This window comes from Drosophila novamexicana, unplaced genomic scaffold (assembly GCF_003285875.2).
Source record: "Drosophila novamexicana strain 15010-1031.04,08,12 unplaced genomic scaffold, DnovRS2.1 tig00000072-arrow-arrow-pilon, whole genome shotgun sequence".
NCBI classification, from domain to species: Eukaryota; Metazoa; Arthropoda; class Insecta; order Diptera; family Drosophilidae; genus Drosophila; species Drosophila novamexicana.
In genome coordinates, this window is record NW_020824771.1 from 229159 (window position 1) to 248436 (window position 19278).

General features: G+C 41.3%; 2 protein-coding genes across 3 annotated transcripts in view; one reads left to right on the plus strand and one right to left on the minus strand.

Annotated features, from left to right (window-relative positions):
* Positions 1–19278, minus strand: part of LOC115771552 (MOXD1 homolog 2) — a 125950-nt gene that overhangs the window by 14331 nt on the left and 92341 nt on the right. Inside the window, exons 4-7 of the mRNA XM_030717297.1 lie at positions 7910–8191; positions 7473–7658; positions 6064–6259; positions 36–205 (exon numbers count right to left, since the gene is read on the minus strand). Coding sequence (XP_030573157.1) covers positions 36–205; positions 6064–6259; positions 7473–7658; positions 7910–8191 — 834 coding nt within the window. The remainder of the gene's footprint in view (positions 1–35; positions 206–6063; positions 6260–7472; positions 7659–7909; positions 8192–19278) is intronic.
* Positions 11920–12722, plus strand: LOC115771553. 2 transcript variants are annotated; one of them, XM_030717299.1, is made up of 2 exons: positions 11920–12182; positions 12272–12722. In XM_030717299.1, exons 1-2 carry the CDS (start codon positions 11967–11969, stop codon positions 12308–12310), a joined length of 255 nt encoding a protein of 84 aa, XP_030573159.1. In that variant the 5' UTR covers positions 11920–11966; the 3' UTR covers positions 12311–12722. The 2 variants fall into 2 exon arrangements, with proteins under 2 accessions (XP_030573159.1, XP_030573158.1); XM_030717298.1 differs by having other exon boundaries at positions 12243–12718.

A 19278-nucleotide genomic window follows, 5' to 3' on the forward strand; every position in this document is an offset into this window, starting at 1 on the left:
ACTGGGCAAACAGTAGACGGTAGTAGAGTACTCACCTGACGCAGCTTAACCTCCTTGCCGATTTGATGTGTGCGCATCATGACCGCAAAAATGTTGATGCCCTGGGCGGGAAAGGCATAGCCGGTGCAATCCTCAATGCATTGGCCCTCCGATATCACGCGCTTCTGTCCCGGCGGTATAATGTGGCGCCAGTTGGGATCCATACCTGCAAATGTTGAGAGAGCGTGTGTTGAATACTTTTAATTAACGCTTCAGAGTGGCGCAAAGCGCGCTTTATCAAAGCCACGAGCCACCAGCCCTACCAGCACGACATGCACAATTCCCTAGCCAAGCCCCCGACCCAGTTACGGATCCTACTCTCTGCCGAAGCACTCTACTTACTTAGCTTTGAACGTTGATTTTTTAATTCGATTTGGCGGGTAACGTGTAATTACATTTTAATTGCTGCTTTTGATGTTTGTTAACAAGTTTGTCAGTGCAGCAACGTAGACAAAACCGCCAAATAGCAGCAGAAGCAGCTGCACCACCGTCAAGGAACCACCCCAGTGGGTGCCTCTATATCAATCTTTCTAGACTTTTAACAATTTTCGTCAATCGAATTATGTGTGTGTGTGTGTGCCTTAAGTGAATTTTGTATACGCCACGCTCGCTGTCTCAATTAGTTAAATGTTGCGAAATATTGCTCATACGAAGCGTTGCACTCGAAGCCAAACTTCCCGTACCAGATACGCAATTAGGGCCGCGTGTCGCGCGTCATGTTGAAAAAATATTTGAAATTCATGTGCGCTACATATTTTTATTTACCACTGTTTGGCATTTCAATTGCTTCGTTTGCGGGACTCTGAGTATGCCAATCAAAATACTCGCGGAAAATGCTTGGCATTGCCAGGAAAACCCCATTTGCTCAGAGCCCAGCTGGCAATTGATTTTTATTGTAAATCCGCGTGGGCGCCTTTTTGTTTTCGTTTTATTATTATTTTTTTCAGTACAGTAGAGTAAAGTATTGCATGAGTGTATTTGTAGCTTAGTCATGCTCGGTTAGCAACATTCTATGGGAAACATTGCGAATGACATCGAGTTGATTGCATTTCTGTAATACTCGCAGCGTAAAGTTACCTACGTGAAATGCAATTTTAATTCTATGCGTGTGTGTGTGCGAGTGTGTGTGTGTGATTGCTGCATATGCAATACTTCAAGTCATGTCTAAAATATGATTGATTTAAAAATGCTTTGGTAGTTACTAAAACTCATTTTCGACTCTATGAATAATTTAGCTGACGGATCAATCATAAAAAAAAGAAATTCTATTAATCAATTATGGAATTATCTAACCACAATTATTAGAGCTTTTATTTTTTATTATAATTTATTATAATAATGCAATAATGCATTCCAGAAAAAAAAATTATAATTGTTGCTTTAATATATATATTTATACTTTCGGGCTTCCAGCTCTGTCAGTTTGAATAACAATGTGCTGTTTAGCCCGAGGCCTGTCAGGCGGGGTTTCATTAAATTACGTAAATATGATATTTTTTGTTGTTTGTTAAATTTTGTAGTTGAATGGAATGCGCTTTAGTTAAACTATCTGTGAAAGCAATAGCCCAAAATGCTAATCAAATTGTCACCAAAAAAAAAAAGAAAGAGAAAAAGCAAATTTCGATCCAAAAAGTGAAATTGAGTTTTTGGCAGCAGGTGCGCGTGTGACACAAATCGCCATTTAAAATAATTAGAAAAGTTGCCGCCGATTTCTGATACGGCCGGCATTTTGCATTTTGCATTTTGCATTTTGCAGTCTCAATTCTGCCATGTTGCAAACGAATTTGGCTGCTGTCAACGTGGCGTGCGGCAAATGCAACGTCAATAAAAATTACCAAAATCAAACCCCACCCCGGGCTAGCTCGTGTGTTAAATATCGATTTGAAAAATATGCAGTTATGAATTGTGCCATGCTCCACAGTGTCGTCTGGCCAAATCAAATAGAAATAGAGCCAGTATACCAAGCTCTAAGCCCTCGACAGCAAACCCCCCGCCCAAGCCAAAGTTTAAAAGCAACTGCCGCTCGTTGCGTCGCTTTGGCCAATATTGAATTTGATTTAATGAATGGAAATTGGCAAAAAGCATCGATATATACAGATAGTGACAGAGACAGAGACAGAGACAATGAGAGAGAGAGAGAGAGAGAGAGAGAGAGAGAGGGAGAGGGAGAGAGACGTTGACAGTAATTTATGTACCCAACTGTTATTGAAATCTTTTTCGCTTTAATTTCATCAAATATTTCAAAGCATACTTTTTGGGGCACGCGTTTCATGAGTTCATTTGTAAGCGAATAAATTAAAATAAAAGGGTATTCAATAAAATTGTATTCAATGTTTTAGCTAGCATAGGTAAAATAATGAAATATTGCGCATTAAGCATGCTACAATCGATTTGAATTTATAGCACGTTGCTGGGAATCAGTGAGAGTCATCTGGTCGAAAGTTTTTCGCGCTTTAATTTGGTAAAATTTGATAAACGCGCATGAATTGCAATTTGGAATTAAATTGATGACGCGCTTTGGCAATATTTGCTAGATACATTTCATCAATCTCCGCTCAGCACGTTGATTGATTTCGTTTCATGACATTTAATAAAATGACCAGCAGAGAACACAACACGACGGGACTATTTCGCAGTTAGCCAAGCCAACATGTCATAGTTAAAAATATGTACTCGTAATTGAAAATTAATTAAAAAAAAAACAGTGCAGCTGTTGATCAGTGCGAAAGCAAGTTTCAGTAAATAAAATACAATTTGTAAAAAGCTTTTCACCTAACACCCGACACACTTTGAACTTTACAAATTATATTCATTATTTAATAATTAAATCTGGAGATGGAGATGGAAATTTGTGTTTGTGTTCGGCGCTTAGTTAAATGAGCTTAAGCCCGTGAACTTTTACTGGATGATGTTTTAGAGACTTTCTATTAAATATTTAAAATCATTTCCTGTTAGTTTTCGTACATTTTTAGATCTTTTAAGCTGAAAGCTTCTGGGCCATAAGCCCCAATGGGCTTAACAAACTCCCACCACTCCGCTTTGATGGCCTCCACTCCACTCCACTCTCCAATCAGCAATCCCATCGGCTGCAATCGGCCTCCGTTCTCCATCTACAAGGTGCCATAAAAAACGCGCCAAGCCGCAGCAACATTAATCAAAGCGGCGTTGCATACACCAGGGCGCTATATCAATAACCAATTAAATTGAAATTAAATTTCGCCACACGGACGAGAGAGTGGCCCAGAGCAGAGACCCACAGATCTACGGACAGACAGTCGTACAGGAAGCGTAGCAATTTCACAGCTACTTACGCGTGTTGGGTCGACCAGCTTTGGCATATCCCCTCGCCCGTCTCGGCGCGCGTAAGTCCAAACGTAATTCAATTTATTGCGAGCCAGCAAAATGTATCCACTGTTTATATGTATATTCTTTTAATTTTTTTTATAGAAGTATGTGTGTGCGCGTGTATACTTTTTATTTATTGACTGCCGTGTTGTGGTATGCGTTAAATTCCAATTAAATATTTCAATAGCATTGCCAACTGCGCGCACTGGGACAGCTCCAAAGCCCACTCAAGCATAACCAGGGACCTAGCCGGAGCTAGCTGTTGCCTGCCTCCCGTTGTTAGCCAACAGCTACTATGTTGCATGACGAGGCACTAAATATATATGTATATATATTTGATTTCATTATGCTCTTGTGCGGAGGTATTATATTTTGCTAGGAAATGTTTAACGAACCAAAAAAATCAAAATATATATCTCGTTATTTTGTTGCAGGCAGCTCATAAGTCGGAATCGGAGTGAATGAACGTAAATCAATCTACTTTTTCATATATCTCTCTACGGAGGATTGTTAAGAAATGAGTTTTAAGAAATAATTTTGTTAATTTTAAAGATATTTTGACGAAATCCAGCAGTTACGAGCTACAATATATCTCGAATATTTGGAAGCCTTCTTCAGTCTGCATTAACACATGTCTAGAAGGGCATTTCGTCTTCGATGTGCCGGAGGTAGCTCGTCTTTGGCGTATTTTAATGCTTTTTATTTTATTTGATTCGCTTAGAAATTGCACTGTATCAGAATGTATTAATCTACTTCTGCTACTTTTCTGCCGTTATACTCCGGAAGTTTTGGCAACACCTCCTCAAAAAGCATCGACGAGAACGTGTGGCCACTGGTGGATTAGGAGGACGATGAGGAGGAGGAGAAGGAGGGTGGCCCGATACCTTCATCCTGTATGGCTTATTCTCTCACTTCCTATCCACAGTCCCAACTGTGTTGGCCATGTCTCTGTGCGGTTGTAACAAAGTTATATTGGTTTGCGTGACTATGAACAAAAGTAAAATAACAATTACAACAACTGCAACAGCAGCGACCACAGTGTCCGCCCCCTGGCCAGCAATCCACCCACCCACCCCGCCTGGTGGCCACAAGCAAATACAAAAACCAAACGAAGCAACCAAAAGCCGAACAACAGCAAAAATAACAATAAGAAATAGATGCAGTAGAGGGAGTACGAGTAGAATGAAAAAAAAAACATCGAAAACAAATTGTAAAGTGAAATTAGTATTTTAGTTATCCTGTGCGCAGGCATAGCTATGTATGGAAACCTGGAAATTTGTTGAGCTTTGCCAGGCAGCGGGTGGGCTATCGGGGTTGTTTAGGATACTCAGGTTCCGGGAAATATACTCAAAAAGCGCTTAAGCTTGGCGAACACACGAATTTTCTTGTTGCGGCCAAAGCAGCGTGGGTGGCATGGAAACTTAGTGAACACCGTGAACAAATGGCAGGCATTTGTTTTGTCAGCCAGACACACGAGTGCCAGCTAACCAGACCCAGACCTAACATAACGTAAGGCTGTACTTGTGAGGGATTTTTCGCATTAATTTTTCAAGGATTAATAAATGTCTAGACTACGTTAAGAGATAGATAAAGAGAGCCTTGTAAACGGCTAAGCACGTTTCAATATTTTTGAAAATCTTTCATTTTTCACCTTTAGCTATGAGTTACTCGGCATTGCCCGGCACAAATTGAGTATAAGGAACATGGAGTGGGAAATTCGGAACCCTCTCTAGGGTATAGTAAATATCCGTAAATGTTTTAGTTGGGCTAAAAAAATGATTGTTACTGCGACATTTAAGCCTTGATATCCCTCGTGTTAGACCACTGTTGGCAGGTAACCTTTTCATTTTCAATGATCAGTGTCGTCCCAAAAGGAAGCTTCTGTTAAAATTCTATTCAATCAGTCAGTCAGTCAGTCAGTCAGTCAGTCAGTCAGTCAGAGCTAGCTGCTTTATATATTATAGAAAGACCCTCGTCGCGGCTTTACGTACAAATAAATAGTTGAACCATGTCCAATTGACGTACTTCCATCCCTTTGGGCTCAAAGGTCACTTAAATTATTAATAAGAATATTGTATACTACAAACTTTTAGAGGGCCATGCAATGAATTGCCATTAGTAATTTATTAATTTGTTTTATGCGTGCATCGCGCACCATTTTGTAATTAATAATTCAGACAAAGTAAAAAACAAAACAAATTGTTTGCCGGCCTGGTTGATAGCCGAAGAGACGCACTTGATAAGCAATTAAAAATATATTTCTATTGTACAAAATCGTGAATGCAGTCTGGCGCGATAGACAATGTTTCGCCAGGGCATACCTTTGCCCACAGCACACTCACACACACACACACACACACTCGCACACACACACATGCTGATGGATGAAAAACTCATATGCTTTTGTTTTACTAGCCACCAATGCGGCTGCCAGCTGTAGAGGACCGCAACTCCCAGCTTCCGAGTGAGCAACTCCCAGGGTCGTTTTTGGTCTCGGCAATCTCATAAATTGCATGACATGAGTTGCATATATGAAAGCTCGCCTCGCATAAAGAATACACACTCACACTCACACGCGCACACTTCATCCACTGCAGTGCTGCAGACACATACACACACATGTATTTTTGAATATATGTATAGATACATCTATGTGCTATGGGGGGCACCCAAACTTACCGATTGACAAAATGCCAGCGTCATTTGGTCGCAGCACGTGCGTAAAGTAGATTTTCAAACCAGAATTATCCGCCATTTGTCTGGCATGCAATTGGGCAAAGTCCGGCTTCAAATTGTTGTAATGGGTCTCCATTAAATAATATTTGGCCTGTCGCGACTCAATCGGGTAGCCCGCTTCATGTGGATACGTAAAGCCCTGCAAAACACAAACGACACCGAATGAAACAAAAGCTCCCAAAAACGAAAAATAGGGGAAACAAAAAACAACCAATAAGCACGCGTCAGTTGGGTGTTGCCGACTGCGCAATGCGCTGTACACAGTGTAAGTTTAATTAAAAAAGGGTCTGCTTAATTATTGGGCTCTAATTGCAAGTTGTGGAGGCAGCAGTTGAATATTTTTGACTCGATCTGCATAGAAGCTGGATTACATGATGACATATTCCGGACAGACGAACGGACAGTAAGATATAAAACCGATATACTCCTTTTCACATTGTGCAGCGAATGTCAAAAAGAAGCTGCGCGAGTGCTGTTTGTCATATACATATTTATATATGTATGTTTGCGTGTATGCATGCACATGGATTCCACTATGGATGGAAAATGAAGGACGGAAGTTAATGCCATGGCCATGTGCAATTTAAATGCGCAGCAACATCAGCTACCGCCCCCGCGCTGCCCCTACTCCAACGCTATCGCCTGCTCCAGCGGCAGCGCAAGCCGTTGCCATTCAATTGCATTGCAGTGCGCAGCGCCCCCTGGCGGCGCGACATGGGCACTGCATTATGGCAGCGCTCCTGTGATGAAATTATGAAAAGCATAGCAAAAAGGTTCCGAAAGTGCAGAAGGCCAAGCCATTTCGTTTTTTATGCGGGAATACCCTTGCCGAAATTGAGTACCATAAATTAATAGATAAGCTTGAGCACGTACAGTTTGTAAAGTCTGCCTGATGGAGTTGAATATGGTGAAATATAAGAATAAACTCTATATCTATGTTGAAGTGATTATTTCATAAGACGGAAGTCTTAAATGCAATGTACAAAATATTACTTAAATAAAAACTGTGTAATTGTAATTATAATAATAATTACTCAAATAAAAACTGTGCAACTTTTTCGCTAGTTCTTTGAAGTAAATTTTTTAAATTATTTAATTAATTATGATTTAAGTAGTTAAAAATAGAAATTTTCCTTTGGCTAGCTTGCTTTTTTTTAATTAAATAATTCTTTGTTTATATTTCGGCAAGGGTATTTAAAAGTTCGCGCATTCAAGGAGAGTTAACTTGCATTTTGTGTTGAAAGGAAGGCATTTGCGAAGGTTAAATTAATATTGCATGGTTATGGTTCTGACACTGATGGGGTATGGGGATAAGTTGAGCTGAGTTGAGTGCAGTCGAATCTGATGCTTACCTCGCTGCCCCGCGACCAGGAGGCAACAATGGCATTGCATGCCAGCGGAATGGAACGGGCGCCCATACACTGTCTGCCCTGTTCGCGTGCCAGCTCCTCCAGCTCCGAGTGCGACCCTTGGCACTCGTGGAGCGTTATGTGCTGCAAGTAGTGTACGCTGGACGATGAATCATAAATCGGCTCGTACTGTCGGTCCCATGAAAAGAAAATGAACAGGTCCAGAGACAATCCAGCGTGCGGGGAGCGCATGTAGAGACAGAGATAAATAAATTTTTAATATTTCAATTTGGTTATGCCGAGGCCAAGGAGCATCATCAGCGACAAAAAAAAAACAAAAAAACAAAAAAGAGGACGCCGAATGCAGCAGACTGCACTTGCCCTCAATTATGCATTGTGTATAAGTATTAACGTTTAGCAATGGCCACGTTAGTTCTTACCCGAATGAGATGATGCTTTCGATTGATATCCTCCAGCTTGAACATTTTGCACCAAAAAAGCGGCGTATCGCCCGGAGGCAGCTCCACGTCCTCATTGCGCAGCTCCAGCACACGGACGCGCTCATCATGCGGCGATGGCAACTGCAGCTGGGCGCGCTGCATGAGCACCATGGGCCGATAAGGTCGGAAGGCGCGCGCCGGATCGGGCAGCGTGCCGGGACGCACCGAGCCGTGCGGTGGATCCTGTGCGTGATACATGTACAGCAAGCGCATTGTATCGTTCTGTAAAACAGAAAAAGGCAACACAAAAAGTATAAGAGCAGGCAAGGATAATGGAGAGTTGAAAAATGTGTAAAAAATTAGTGGCCAAAGGTGTGCATGTGTGTGTGAGAGTGTGTGTGTGTGAAGCACAAAATGGCGTTATAATAGCGTCCCTTGCAACAGCGGACAACAACCCACCCACCTGCCTGCACCCGGACAACAAGAGCAATAATGTCGCTGCTGACGTGTACACGGATGGACTGTCTGGAGCTGTGGGCTATGCGGACTGGGGGGCGGTGGTGGCTGTCCGGCTAAATTAAGTAAAAGTAAAAAAAAAAAAAGGTGCGCACGAGTTGAGCAGCGGAAGGAAACGGAAGTCGCCTTGCGGCCATTGGCAGCCGGGCAGGTGTTGTTTGGTCAGCTGCAGTTGACTCTGCAGCTCCGTGCGCTCCATGTTTCATGTACGGACTTGTTCGTCTTGTACGTACGTGATTGTAATGGGAGGGGCATAAGACAAGTCACTTGAGCGACTTTGCCACTATTCAATGGCTGCCTTAATTAATGGATGGCAGCCAGCAAATGTGCTCAAGAGTAGTTAAGAACACAACATTATGTTTCAACTTTAAACGGGAGCTTGCAATTTTCAATACTGTTCATATATTTATGTATACTTTATTAATTCGATTTACCATCCATTTTCCGCAAGCGGATTTAACAAAACTCCGTGACACCCATTCTATGAATTATTTACAAAGATTTTCAAATAGAAGGTAAGGAAGGAAATGAAATGTTCCTCCATTAATTATAAAGTTATAATTTGGGATGTTTCATACAGAGAAGCATGAAAAAATCTTTCATAAATTGTTTTTATAATATAACACAATTTACCACCTATTTTCCACTCATGCCTGTACGTTGACTGTCCATCAGTCATTCCGTCAGGAGAAGTATGTGCATTTATTATAAGTATTTGGCTATAAATAACTAAGTTAATAGACGTACATATTTATTTTGCACTATTTCCAGTACTAAACATTTACCAAGCGCCGTTGCCAAACTTCAGTGCTTCCATAAGATTATTTTAATGAATACCTACTAATTTATGCAGCTTGCACTCTAAGTGGCATTCTAACCAAATGAAACCAAGCTAAATCAACTAATAGGAGTTCATTCAACTTAATTGCATGACCTCTAGAATTACATTTGACAACTGTTGCCAAACTTCACAGGCCAATTGCTTCAATACTGTTTTGTAGCAGACTGTACTTGAGCATTTACCAAAATTGTGCAGTTATTTTTCATTCGTTTTACCCACACCAAAGAGGCTACACAAGGACTCGTCCTGTCCGCCATTACATCTTAGCTTCAATTTACACGTCTGGTGCGGCGAACGTGTGTGTATATATATCTAGATGCATGCGTATATATCATATGGGACTGTTCCTATATGTATGCATGTATTTGTTTTGTGCTTTCTCTTGGTATTTCTTTTGTATTATGTGTGTGTGTATGTGTGTGTGTGTGGCCAGCATGTATATTTCATTTGCCACGTAGTTTTAATTGGTAAACCCAAATTAAAGCTTTCATTAAAGAATCACAACACGACGGACGTCGCGTCGGGCCAAAATGTGCCCGCGAGCGGGCAGTACCATACCCTCCGTACCCTCCGCCCTCCTCGGCGCACTCTGTTTGTACTTGACTCGTATGCCTCGGGGGCTTTTGGAAGCCAACAGTCAGCTGTCATTGTGTGCATGTCATGTGCACGTGTGTGTGCTTATATGTGTGTGTGCTTATGTGTGTGTGTGTGTGTCTGAAGCGACACAACAACAATAACAACAATAACAACACATATTGCAAACATGGCAGCACCACAGAGAGGGTGAATGAGAGCGGAAGAGAGAGTGAGAGAGAGAGGTGCAGAGCAGGGTGTCGGAGATTGTAAAAAAAATCTGCAACCCGGTCAGGGCATCCATTTGAATTCATTGTGGCAAAGTGCCCATTGTAGCTGTTAAGTGGAACTGTAGAGCACCATGTTCGACAATTGACGGCCAGGGCAGCCAGGGCCATGCCCAGGACAGCGACAACAACGACAACAACGACGAGTCCTTGTCCACTTGTTCATTTTGCCAGCAACGAGGAGACAATACTTTAATTAACAATTCCCTTACTCGCCCACCGCCTACCGCCCCCGATGCCGGCAAGCATATCGCCCCCGCCTTATTCATAGCAAGTCTGCAAAAACCTGTACAAATGACTCGGTTGCCCGCTGTCCGGGCAAACACTGCGGGCGGCTGCGGCAAACGCGCTAACCGGCCGGCAATCGCTGGCCAGCTGGCAGCAAAAACAACAACAGCAACAACAACAACAACTCTTTTCGGGGGCAGTTTTAAAACATTTGCCGTGCGACAGGCGCAGCACAAAAGTCATTAACGTGGCTACGGCGCTGCTGGACATGGCCCAGTTGTAAAAACATGACCACTGTGAAAAAAACTCAACAGTCATTCGGAAGCAAAAAGGATACACGTCTTTGAAAGACGACTTCCAAATGCTCTTTACACAAGGCGATATTATGCAAAAAGAGCAGCTTGAAATAGTGAAACGATAAATAGAAGGCAATTTGCAATTATATACTGTATTCAAGAAAAATGAGTATTAACATTTGAAAACCCGCATCTTTCACTGATATATTAAATTTCATAAAAAGCAGACAACTTAAAAGCATGTTTTAATAGCCTGTAATAATAAACTTGGTAACAATGTTAATGCCAAAATTTACAGGCAACAGACCTTCCCTTTGTTGGTTTTAATGAGCAATTATAAATAAAGGACCTTACAGCCAGGACTGCAGTGGGTGTTCGGGTAGATGGTTCAAGCCAACTTCTAGCCTTAACGTTCAGTTGTTTCAAAACTTTGTTTGCCATATATTTTAAAACATGTATTAAGAAACAAGGTTGATCTCTGCCCTATGTTATTTAGTCCTTGCTTCTGCTTGTGCCGCAAAAATGTTAGTTTAGCTTAGAAAAAAACATGGCTCTGCTCGTATTTTGAAATAAATGTGAAATTAAAATGAAATATGTTTAAATTTGGGACTGGCTCGCAATAAGAAAAGACAATTGTGTACACATTTCCTATATGAGCTATAAATATCATATATTTAGCCACACAGTTGCACAAAATAGCAACAGCCTTTGGGCATCGTAGTGTATCAGCACGTAGAAACAAAGTGTGAAAAAGCCTGAGACGAACTATGCACACGCACGTAGAACAACAGGAACAACAGGAACAGGAACAACAACAGCTGAGAGTCGACAACTAAAATGAAATGAAAGGCTTCAGCAAGGATTGCAACCAAAAATTAATGAAAGCAAACTGGCTACAGTCATTTGGTGTGTGGTCAACGCTTGGCCAGGGACTTAATTGCCAAAGACTATGAAGGGATGAGCGTCGGCCGGGTGCGGTGTGTGTGTGTGTGTGTCAGCTGCTGGGAGCAGAACAGAAGCACAGGACTGGAGGACTACAGGTGGCTGGCACTTTGCTGACTCTTGGCTAATTGTAAAATGCGCCAGTACAAGGACTCATTAGAGTCGTGGTTACGGCCCAAAAAACATGCAAGGATTGCAGCTAAACGCTTGCCTGAACACAAAATGAGGTCCAAGATCTGAGGTGCTCGGTTTAAGTGCACTCGAAATACGTTTGGGCTTTTGTTAAAAGCAGGCTTAAGCTGGCATTCCCAGTGCTGTCAAGCGGATATCATAGTTCAGTTGTTATTTTCCCTGAATCGAAATTAAATTGAAAAATGCTAGCTCATCGTCAAGCTAATGTAATACCGCGTCTGTCGGGCCGTGACAATTACAAGGAATGGAGCCACAAGGTGGAACTGCATATGCGTATACAAGAAATGTGGCCCGCTGTGATCTCACCGCCGGTGCCCATTAAAACCGAGATGGAACAGGAGGATTATATATTTGTTGCCTCGCGCAAACGCATCTACATACAGTGTCCCGATTCCTTGGTAAGAGCAGAGCATAGCTCTATTCATAAATATCGCTTTGAGGTATTTCTCTCTTTTCAGAATCGCAAAGTGAAGTTATTTTTGTTTAGATTCATAGAGCCTATGATTGTTATGCCTGGTTATGCTGAAATGAGTGTACCCTGCCTTTGGCATGAACTGAAACGTCAATATGGCCATCTAGATGAGTCCAAACGGAAGCTGAATGCAAAGCTGCAGAAGAAAAGCAAGAAAATCAAGTTGGCCAAGGAGCAGGAAAATGCTTGTGGAATATATCCATGAGAGAAGTATCGTTTTATAATCCAGGTTGTTGTGTTAAATTTTTGTTGTTCGTTTTGGTCGTTAGTTAAAAAGCATAAATAAAAAGCAGGCTTGAAAACCAATTGGCGCCTTGAACCGAGCACGATTATTGCTCAGAAAATAGCCGAATTCATAGCTGAGCCAATCCACATTTTCTTTTAAAAGAATTTATCTCAGATCGAAAACCTCAAGGCATTTATAACTTGGTCCTCAGCCATTTAATTAAAATTGTTAGATGTCAATTAGTATGTAAAAAGCATTTCAAATAAGCATAAATAATTAAAGTTATTATAAACTATATAAACCAGCTCTTGAATCAAAATCTATATTTGTAAATCTTCTCACGAAGCGAATCTAAAGATAGGAAGTTGCTTTGAGCCGTATTGCACCCATTCTTTGTCTTGGGATTGCAGTTTTGAAAGTTTAAGGCTAGTCAAAAATCTTTTTTCAATAAGTTTCGTATTGTGTTCATAGTAACTTATTTTTGTAGCTATTTAAATTAGAACATAATTAGGCCACAAGCTTTAATATTTTGCAATTATATTTGAATTGAGAAAAAATAATTGGATTCAGCTTTAGCTTTGGCTGCTCTTTATTCAACTAATCCGCTTAAGGGCTCGGTTAATGGTAAATAAAATATTGGAATTTCGGCTTCAAGCCGTTTCCATTTAAAATTGGCTTCCAGCCTTGTTAATATTGAGTTTGGGGCCTTGGTCTGGGTAAGCAAAACTAGAGCTCTTTGATTTTATCATTCTGAGGAGCACATCTCATTAAATCTATCGCAATTTTATTGATTTTCTTTGTATGCTGACATAAATTATTGTGTTTAACTTGCCCAAAAACACAGCCCAGTCTTGTACACACACACAGATACACACGTACGCACACCTCAAACTTTATAGCCCATTACGATTGTGTTGTTGTTGTTGTTGCTGCTGTTGCATTGTTATTCCTCGTGTTGCTGCTCTTGTTGGCTGCTGTTGAGTCGAGTTGAGTTGAGTTTTTGTTTTGTTTTGTTGCCACTTGCGTTTTGCCATCTCAACGCGTTTTAATAATGGTCCAATTGTCCCAGAAGCGAATACGAAACGAAACGAAACGTACGCCAAGTTGGCGCTGCTAATGGCTAATGGTCAAGTGGTCAAGTTGAACCGTGTCCTGGAGCTGGTCTCTGTCTCGGTCTTGGTCTCGGTGTCGGACCCGGTCTTGGCCCTGTTCTGGCCAGCCACTGTTTGCTAGGGCCACAAAACTTGCTCTTTGCCAAGCTTGTTTAATGTGCACGTAATTGAAATGCATTTACAATTGAATTATAAATAGACCAAAATACACACACACACACACACACACGCATGCACACGGATGCAGACACATACATATAGGAAAATTCACACTTGTGTAGTAGCAGACATACGGACATGACCCCATTGCCCCCGTTGCACTTGAACAATGAAAGCAACGAGTCGCTTTGTTAAAGTTTCAGCAGCAGCTGAGCTTGCAACTAGCAACTGGCAACGGGCAACTGGCAACTGGAATCAAATCAACCGTTCCCCAGAAGCATTTCAAGAGGTGTCTTTGTCTGTGTATGTGTGTGTGTGTGTGCACCAGGTTGCCATGGTCACGTCGAACATTTCAGGCTCAAGTGTGTGTGTGTGGGTGTGCTCCTATTCCTCTGTGAGGCATTGCCAATTCAATCATCAATGGGTTTTTCGTGCGCTGCTGCAAACGTCTGTGGCCTGCAACTTTCTGACAGCTGATTTCAATAACTAATATGCAAAGTGGCAGATTGGCCATGCCACGCCCACACGACTCCAACCTGCTTACCCCCGGTAACTGGCGCTTTTCCACCTCGACAGCCCCTCGATACCTGATGTTGAGTTTTTGTTGTGCTCTAATTGCCGTGTCAGTCGCTCTGATTGCAGCAGTCAGCAGCACGCTTTGTTAAGAGGCTTTTTGTATGCAACCAACAGGCACCCACACACACACACACAAATCACACAGGCACACACGTACCCAAACGACAGGCTTATGTGCCAAAATTCTCAGACTAATCGCCTGGTCTGTGTCCCATTTAGCTTTCATTCTGTTGTGGGATCCTAAGTGGCTTAATGATTTTTGTTGCATTCAATTGAGTCATTTTAACTAATGCTGTGTGTTGTGAGTGCGTGCGTGAGTGAATGTGTGTGTGTGTGATGTGGCATTGCGTGCTTTGAGCTCTAATCGGAATTGACATTAATTGAATTTGTTTATGACAAGTGCGGCAGATTTTGCAGCTGCACTTAAACGCAGCAATCTAATTAAACTTTCTCCAAATTTTCCAAAAAGGTGTTGTTCTTATTGTTGCCACTGTGTTCAATAGGATTAAATAAAATAAGACGATTTTAACAAGCTGACGGATGTGCTTATTATATCAAATTTCAGTTGAGGTTTAACTAACAAATTTGATAGCTATTAAAGTCTGCCCAATTTAAGGCAGCTTTTTTACATAATATTTCTGCATTTATCTGTAGCTTTAGTTTTTGTTTTCAATGTTTTTAAACTCAACGAATTTTTTTTTACTTCCATCTTAAGCTATTAATATGGCTTTGGGAGTTTATTTTGATCGCTTTGTGAGTGGCTTTTTTGTCGATTGCTTTGAAGTTTGAGAGCCCAAAAAAGTATGCAACAGAATGTATATTGCATGCTGCTTGAAAGCCTTTGGCAGTGCCACATCCCACACACACACACACACACACACGTAGACAGAAACACTCACATGGCCATTAACCCAGCCATTGCAGTTGGATTTAAGCGTTTCTCTCACTCGCCAGTCGCCACTTGCGCCGCTGCCAACCAAACAAAAATGCGCATAATTCCCGCTAAAAGTTTGAACTCCCGCACAAACTCTGAAGCTGGTACAGGTTCGGCCAGGGACTAAACGTTCCGTGCCATGCCACTTCCACTTCCACCTCCATTGCCATAGCCATCGTTCTCGTCATCGTATATTTGTCAAGCAAATGGAATAACCGTTGCAATTGCAACAACGTCAAAGCCAAACAAAAATGTTATTTGCCGCTTTGCCCAAAAATCAAGTACACAACCAAACCAAACCAAAACAGGCAAACGGCGCACCAGAGCCGGAGCATGTGTAGTCCGGACCCAAAAAGTGGTCGCTGTTGGGCTCTGCGACTCGCCATCATGTCCAGGATGCTATTGTGTAGATGTGCGCGCGCGTGTGTGTGTGTGTGTGCGTTTGGCAACGGCTCGCATAGTCGCTTTATTAAAGCTAAAACCTGCATTGTCCCCTTTTACACATGAGTTGTGAGTTGCAAGTTGCGAGTTGCGAGTTGCACGGCGCGGCGCGGCAAAGCGCAGCCTCCTCTTGTATAAACTGGCAGAGATTCACATGAGCTTCACAGTAACAGGCAATCTGAATGTTCAGAGCTTATAATGCTCTACACGAGCGCTGGATAATACACATTTGACGAATTGTGCGTTCTTTGAATTGGGTACGTACTAGCTGAGGATGATTATGGAGTCAAGTTCCAACAAGTCAAATTGCACGGAAACTTGTTATATGCGGTGAGTAGTGTTGCAAAACACTTAATAGTTGCTTATGTCACAAGTCAATTGAAGTTACAAGCAATAGTATAGCTAGTCCAAAATATTTTGATATATATTACATTTTGTCTTGATCGAGTTACAAATTTATGTATGAAATTGACGCGAAGCCGACGAAAATACTGAAATTAATCCGATTTAAATAACAAAACGTATAGTATTTTACAACACTTGAAAACAAGACTGAGGATTGTGGCAAGCAGTGTTGGAAAACTAACAAAAATGCTTTACCCAATCGTTTCTTAAGTCCTTAAATGTAGTTTTATCAATGGTAAAAAATATTTCCAAATTTTAAATAGCAGTAGCTATTCAACATAAAGTAATCCCTTCGACTGACATGCAATGCAAAGTGTATCATTTAACAACACTGCTTCGAGTGTGCTTTTAAGGCCATATAAAAAGTTACTAATGTAAAGAGCAGTTTGCAATTTTCAATTTCGCACAAATGCATTCGCTCATATATTTTTGATCATATGGAAATTCTGCCTTAGAGCATTTGTGCTTCGGCTTGGCTGGGATTTGGCAATTACCTCTTGTTGCGCTTCACTTTCGGGCTGTGATTTTCGCGTTTTGCGCGTAAAGTTTGCTCAATGTGTGCGAGTGTGTTGCTGTTGCCGTTGCAGCTCCTGTTGTGGCCACTTGAAGTGCATGTGAAACGTGTGCTGGCCAAAAAAACAAAAACAAAACCAAAGCAAAAAAAAAAAGCCCAGACGCAGGCCATACCAAAAGCTAAACGCAACGAGAAGCGTTTGTTTTAATGCCCTAAAGCGACAAATATTGGTAGAGCAGAGAAGAGCGAGCAGTGGATGGCATAAAAGGGATGCAATACAAAGCTCTGTGCGGGATTTAACAGCCAAAGTAATGCAATGACAAACAAAAGCAACCAGTGAGAGCCAGCCATGAGTCAAGAGCGGCAGCAGTTGGTTTTTGCCGAATGCTGCGGCTGGGCGCGGTTGCAATTTTTGGCCATTTTTCAGTTAGTTGAGTGTTTTAGCTGTTTTGCTTGTTGTTGTTGTTGCTCTGTATTTGCTGTATTTCAGTGCAGCCAAGGCAATAAATAACCAGTCAAGCTTGCCAGCTGGATTAGCCATTCAACGTTTTAACGTGCATGTCAAATGCAACAGGCCAAGAGAATCAAGTCTAAAATTTGTACGTCTTTCGAGTGAATGTAATTAAGCCCTGGCAGCCAGTTCCTGCTGTTCGGCAACGCCAGTTGCAAATAAAAATAATTAAATAATAATAAAATGGCAGGGAAAACCGCAAACATCATACGGTTACATTTTTGCCCCAACGAGCAGAGCTGTAAAACCAATTTGTTTATAAAAACTATGGGGTTAGACTCTGGCATAAAGTGTGCGCATTGTTGGTAACCTGTAGTTATTTTATTTTATTATTTATGGTTAAATGGTGCAGCGTGCCCTCCTCCCGCCCAACCCCACCCACAGCCTGGTTCGTCCACAAAAAGCTAACTCTTTTATTAAATTCATTTCGTAGTCGTCTTTTTTTTTGTATTTTATTTTGAACATTTTTTTTCCATTTTTATATAGTTTTCATGCCGCGCCAGTAACCAAATAAACCACAAAACCCGAGCAGCTAAGCAACTAAGACACACACACACAGATTGGTTGAGGAGGGGGGCATACACACATACACACACACACAAAGTAACCGCAAAAAAGTGGTCAGTTGGCCAAAAACTAAACGAAATGTAATAAAGCAGCGGATATGCCAGTTTGCTTGAACTCGGCAGCAAGCTGGTAATAGGAAAACGGGGGGCATAGAGAAAAACTGTGCTATGCAGATAGTTGGGATGGCTCTTAGTGGAGAGGCAAAAGCACAACACAATAAATGAATATGAATTAGGCAACAAGCTGCATGCTAAAAAGGTCTCTGGCTTGGCAAAAGAAAAAAGAAACACTGCTGCAATATTTAAGGAGAGTTTGATATGTAAAGGTCAGCTTCGAGTCGAATCGCATGTCGAATTACTGCTTCATTCAATCATTAATTCTTTTTATACTATTTACTCGGGTTGCAATTTAGTAATTTAAAATTGTTGGCAATTCCCCCAAGTAATGAAGCGCTTGGCAAAACTAGCGCAACTTGCTGACTACAGTTGAAATGGGCTTCAAAAACTTGAAGGACCTAAGTCTAGTTGCAGCTACACCTTTGCTTGGCTTTCGGCCTGCCTAAATGTCATTTACTTGCAGCTGTGCAGGGCTGCAGTTATATTTTTAGTTATGCCCTTGTGATTTTTTTCAGTGAAAGGCTAAAAGCATTTTCTATGCAATATTCTGTAAAAGGTATTATGATTTTGTTACGAAATTTGTAACACTCAGCAAAAGAATCGTCGAAGGCATAGACTACACATTGATTAGTCATGACTTTATGGCTGTAGCTAGGATATAGCTATACATTTTCTGTACCTGATGAAATATGATCCATAAATATATATGTATATATATAGAGGGGATATCTTTATATGCACCTGATGTAGGAATTATTGGCGAAAAACTGTTTTACTCAAAAGCGTGTCTTGCTTCTTTTCCCCAAGATATTGATATTATGGACATAATATGGGAACAATTGGCCTGATATAGCTTTATAATTGTGTGCTATATATAGCTACAAGGGTATATTATCTTCGGCAACCCAAAGAATAGTGTTTTTTATTTATTAATTTTGTTGAGTCAACTCTGGATTTTAAAAGCAAAATTTAAATCAATTTAAGTTAAATTGTGTTGCATACTTTTATGTTCGTTTGGAAGAGTTTTCTTTTTTTTTTTGTTGCAGTGCTATTAAATTTTTAAGTGCCACGCGGAGACCACAAGATCCACAAACACCACAAAAGCAACCGCTAGCCATCATTTCCCCTTCCGCTCGGCCCTTTGCACCGCCAGCTCTCCACCAGCTCCCCACTAATAATTCATTATGAAAGTCAGTGCTTTGGTTTGGTTTTTGCGTTTTGCTGTGACGCGAATTCCGCCTTAATACTCATTCAACCCCCTCTCCCCTCCACCCCCCCTTCCACTGTAAGTTTCGAGCTTATGTCGTGACAAACTGCACACATATGTGTGTGACCATATATGTCGTGTGTATGCATGTGTGTGTGTGAGTGTTTGTGTTCATGTTTATGGCACCATTTTGCACAAAAGTCAAAGCAAGAAATAAGGAGTTGCGGTCATTCCCTTAATCCATTTCGTCTCAT

What these genes read in the sequence shown, in the direction of transcription:
- LOC115771553 (XM_030717298.1), top strand. Translation starts at nt 11,967, where the DNA reads ATGCTAGCTCATCGTCAAGCTAATGTAATACCGCGTCTGTCGGGCCGT. An exon ending in TACAGTGTCCCGATTCCTTG is followed by an intron (nt 12,183 to 12,242) that starts GTAAGAGCAGAG and finishes CTCTCTTTTCAG; the next exon opens with AATCGCAAAGTGAAGTTATT.